A 2,958-nucleotide genomic window follows, 5' to 3' on the forward strand; every position below is an offset into this window, starting at 1 on the left:
TTCAGGCTCAAGACGGATCCCTGCACCTCCGTTGTCGCTCATGACGTCAAAGGGGCCGCAGGCAGCTCTCAGGACCGTACCTGTTCACAGCCAGCTGCAGCTGGGCGTGCTGGGCGTGAAACTTCTCCCCGATGCTGTTGTAGAACTCCACTGCAATGAGCAAAGACGTTCCCAGGGGGAAGGCGGCCAAGGGAACGCCGCTGCCGGTACGGATTTGGGGACCAACGTTTATCTTGATGTAGGAAATGGGGGCGACCTGGAAAAGGAAAGGCGCTGAGCCAAGGTGCTGCCCTGCGTGAGGCCTGGTGGCTGAGCGCTGCCTGAGCCTCACCTGGATGCTGGTTACGATCGTCTGATTGACTCCAAAGAGCTCCAGGGAAGTCACCTCCAGCGCAGCAATGCCTGGGATGGGCCCGGCCCTCAGGAGCCCTTGCTCGCGTCCCTCGAGGACCGAGGAGTTGGGGTAACACTGCAGGATCTGGAAGCTGACAGACGCAGCCCCTTCCCTTGGCCAGGAACAAAAGCAAGAAGATTCTGTTAGATTTGCACAGCCTGGAAGTTCGTTTCACCCTCAAGCAACGAGCAGCAGCAGCTCGTCTTCTCTTTCTTTTTTTTCTCCTGACTGAAAACGTTCAGGGTGGCTCCCAAGTTCCTCAAGACCAACATCTCAACAGAACCGACCACCAAAACCCCAGCAGGACAGGCAGATAGCAAAGCCTGAGATCTTTCTTTTGGAGGCAGGAGCTGAGGAGTTTGCTTTTTTAACCACGTCGCTGTTGGAGCTCAGCAGGGGATGTTTCACCCCCTTTAAAAACCTGAGGAGTGTTTTCTGCTCTGCGCTGAACTACACTCAACACATTCTTTCCAGACAGCAGCTTGAAGCAGAGCATGCTTCAAATTCCCAGCTTTGGAGCAGGAAATATGTCAGATTCTGCTGAATATCTCGGGACAGGAAAAATGAGCTCAGAGGCAGCTGCACGTGGTGCCAGGAGAGAAGCACAGCTTTGCAGGTCAGCTGCCCTGCGTTCTGCGTTTTCCTTCCTGTGTCTACCTGTTTGTGTACAGCTCGAGTTGAGAATCCGTGGACATTAAAATTTGCTCAGTGGAAAACAAGGGAGGCAATACAGACAGCTTTTCAAACACCTACAGGCAGAACAAAAAGAAATGATTACACAGAGACACCGAGAAATGGATTAACAAGAGCTGGAAGTCAGGAGTGAAGGAAGAGCAGCTCCTGGTCACCACAAGGGCAGACAAGAAGGTGCAAAGCTCTCCTTGCAGCCGTGCCCAACACGTGCGCCCCAAACGAAGCTTTCCTGCTGCTCCTGCTCTTCTTGCAGGCTGCCCCCAGGTGTCTCCCACTCCAAACAGCACCTCTGCAAGGAGCCCCTGGCACGTACCAGGACCTGCACTTCGTCTGACAGCTCAGCCACGTTGCCTTCAAACTGCCCAGCAGACGCGTTCAGGCACTGCACCTTCACCCTGATGCCTGTTCTGCCTGCCGCCCTCGTGCGCACGACCATAGCGACGTTGTTCTGCGCTGGGAGCTGAATGGAGACCTGTGAAGAGGCAGCTGAGCTGCAGGCCGACCCGTCTTTGGATCAACAACTGCCTACATGCTCCTGTCCCACCTCCCGAGGCCTTCAGCCACGCGCTGCGCTGTGAGGCCACTCTTGGAGGCTTCTCCATACCTCCCTGTGCCGAGGAAGCAGCTCCAGGACGTCTCTTTTGCTCACTGACCACTGGAAACTCAGCTCTGGGTTGGCGTTGCTGAAGGAAAAGGGAGTCAGCATGTTGTTCAGCCCCACCACGAAGACGGGCATCTGCAGAGGAACAACAGTCACCAGAGAGAAGTGTCACACAGGAAGAATGCTGTCAGCAGCGGGCATCTGAGCTTCCCTGCGGCCTGGGCTTCTTGGCCCAATCCTGTACGAAGGGCAGAGCTCATTACATGGGGCTCATTACATGGGGCTCATTACATGGGGCTCATTACATGGCATCAGCAATCGAGTTGAACCCCTGCAACTCACAGGAGGGGAATTACAACTGATACACAGGTGATGAACTCACTGCAGCACTGCATTCTCTGCAGTCCTTTAGAACACAAAAGAAACCCTCCTCTCCCTGGCTTAAATGCCTGGCAGCAGCGAGGAGGAGGTCGTAACCTCTCCCCACCCAAAATCCACTGAATGTGTATTTCAAGACCTGAAATCAGCCCCTGCATCTCCGGGGAAACCGAGAGGAAAGGAAAGGTTGCTGTTTTGGAGCAGAGCAGCTCTCTGAACGCACTCAGCCCTTCTGCAGCAGCTGAGAAATTCCGTTTTTAAACACGCATTCCGCTCTGTCTGCAAAAAAAATCCTCCCTCAGAATCTCTCATTTGGTTTTCAAAGCACTGCAGGCACACGACAGCCCTCCAAATCTCCACAAAGGAATTCCAGACAGCGCTCTGCTACAACGCTGCTCCCTCCGGCCGCTGTGACGTGGCATTCCAGGCTCCTCACCAACCCACATCCATCTCTGCTGCCCTCACGCTCACACAGAGCTGCTTCCCAGCCCAGAAATCCAGTCCAGGGCAGAGCTGTAAGACCTGAATTCCATGTGAGCAGCTGCAGAGGGCTGGTGCTTCTCTCTAATCTAACGGTGCTACTTTCTGCTGCACCCTGGGATGAACGAACTGGAAAGCAAAGGAGCTCCTTCTACTGATGGCTGCACTCCAGTCAGCACTGAGCTCAGGGTTCAGAACCACAGGCATTTATTCATCCGTTTATTAAGGATCTTCCTTATCTTTTGGCCATGGGAAGCTTTCAGTGAGGGCCACGGTACCTCAGTGCCTGCGATCAGCCTCGCGGAGGGGACGTGAATTCGTACAGCGTTTAACTGGATCACTTCCAGCTCCACTCGATCCTGCAAAGCACAACAGCACTTCAGCACGGCGACGTCTGCACAGCATCACAGAA

At 54.4% G+C, this 2,958-nt stretch overlaps 1 protein-coding gene across 1 annotated transcript; it reads right to left on the reverse strand.

Moving 5' to 3' along the window:
- Positions 1-80: 80 nt before the first annotated feature.
- Positions 81-2,905, reverse strand: LOC122191177 (nuclear pore membrane glycoprotein 210-like; the record flags this gene model as incomplete). Its single annotated transcript, XM_042891385.1, has 6 exons — positions 81-256; positions 332-506; positions 1,052-1,143; positions 1,401-1,559; positions 1,692-1,823; positions 2,825-2,905. Coding segments are annotated over 6 exons (815 nt in total), but the record flags the coding sequence as incomplete, so codon positions are not given.
- Positions 2,906-2,958: the final 53 nt, after the last annotated feature.

Source organism: Lagopus leucura, unplaced genomic scaffold (assembly GCF_019238085.1).
Source record: "Lagopus leucura isolate 7727_CA_CO unplaced genomic scaffold, USGS_WTPT01 33225-0_obj-0_obj, whole genome shotgun sequence".
Lineage (NCBI taxonomy): Eukaryota > Metazoa > Chordata > Aves > Galliformes > Phasianidae > Lagopus > Lagopus leucura.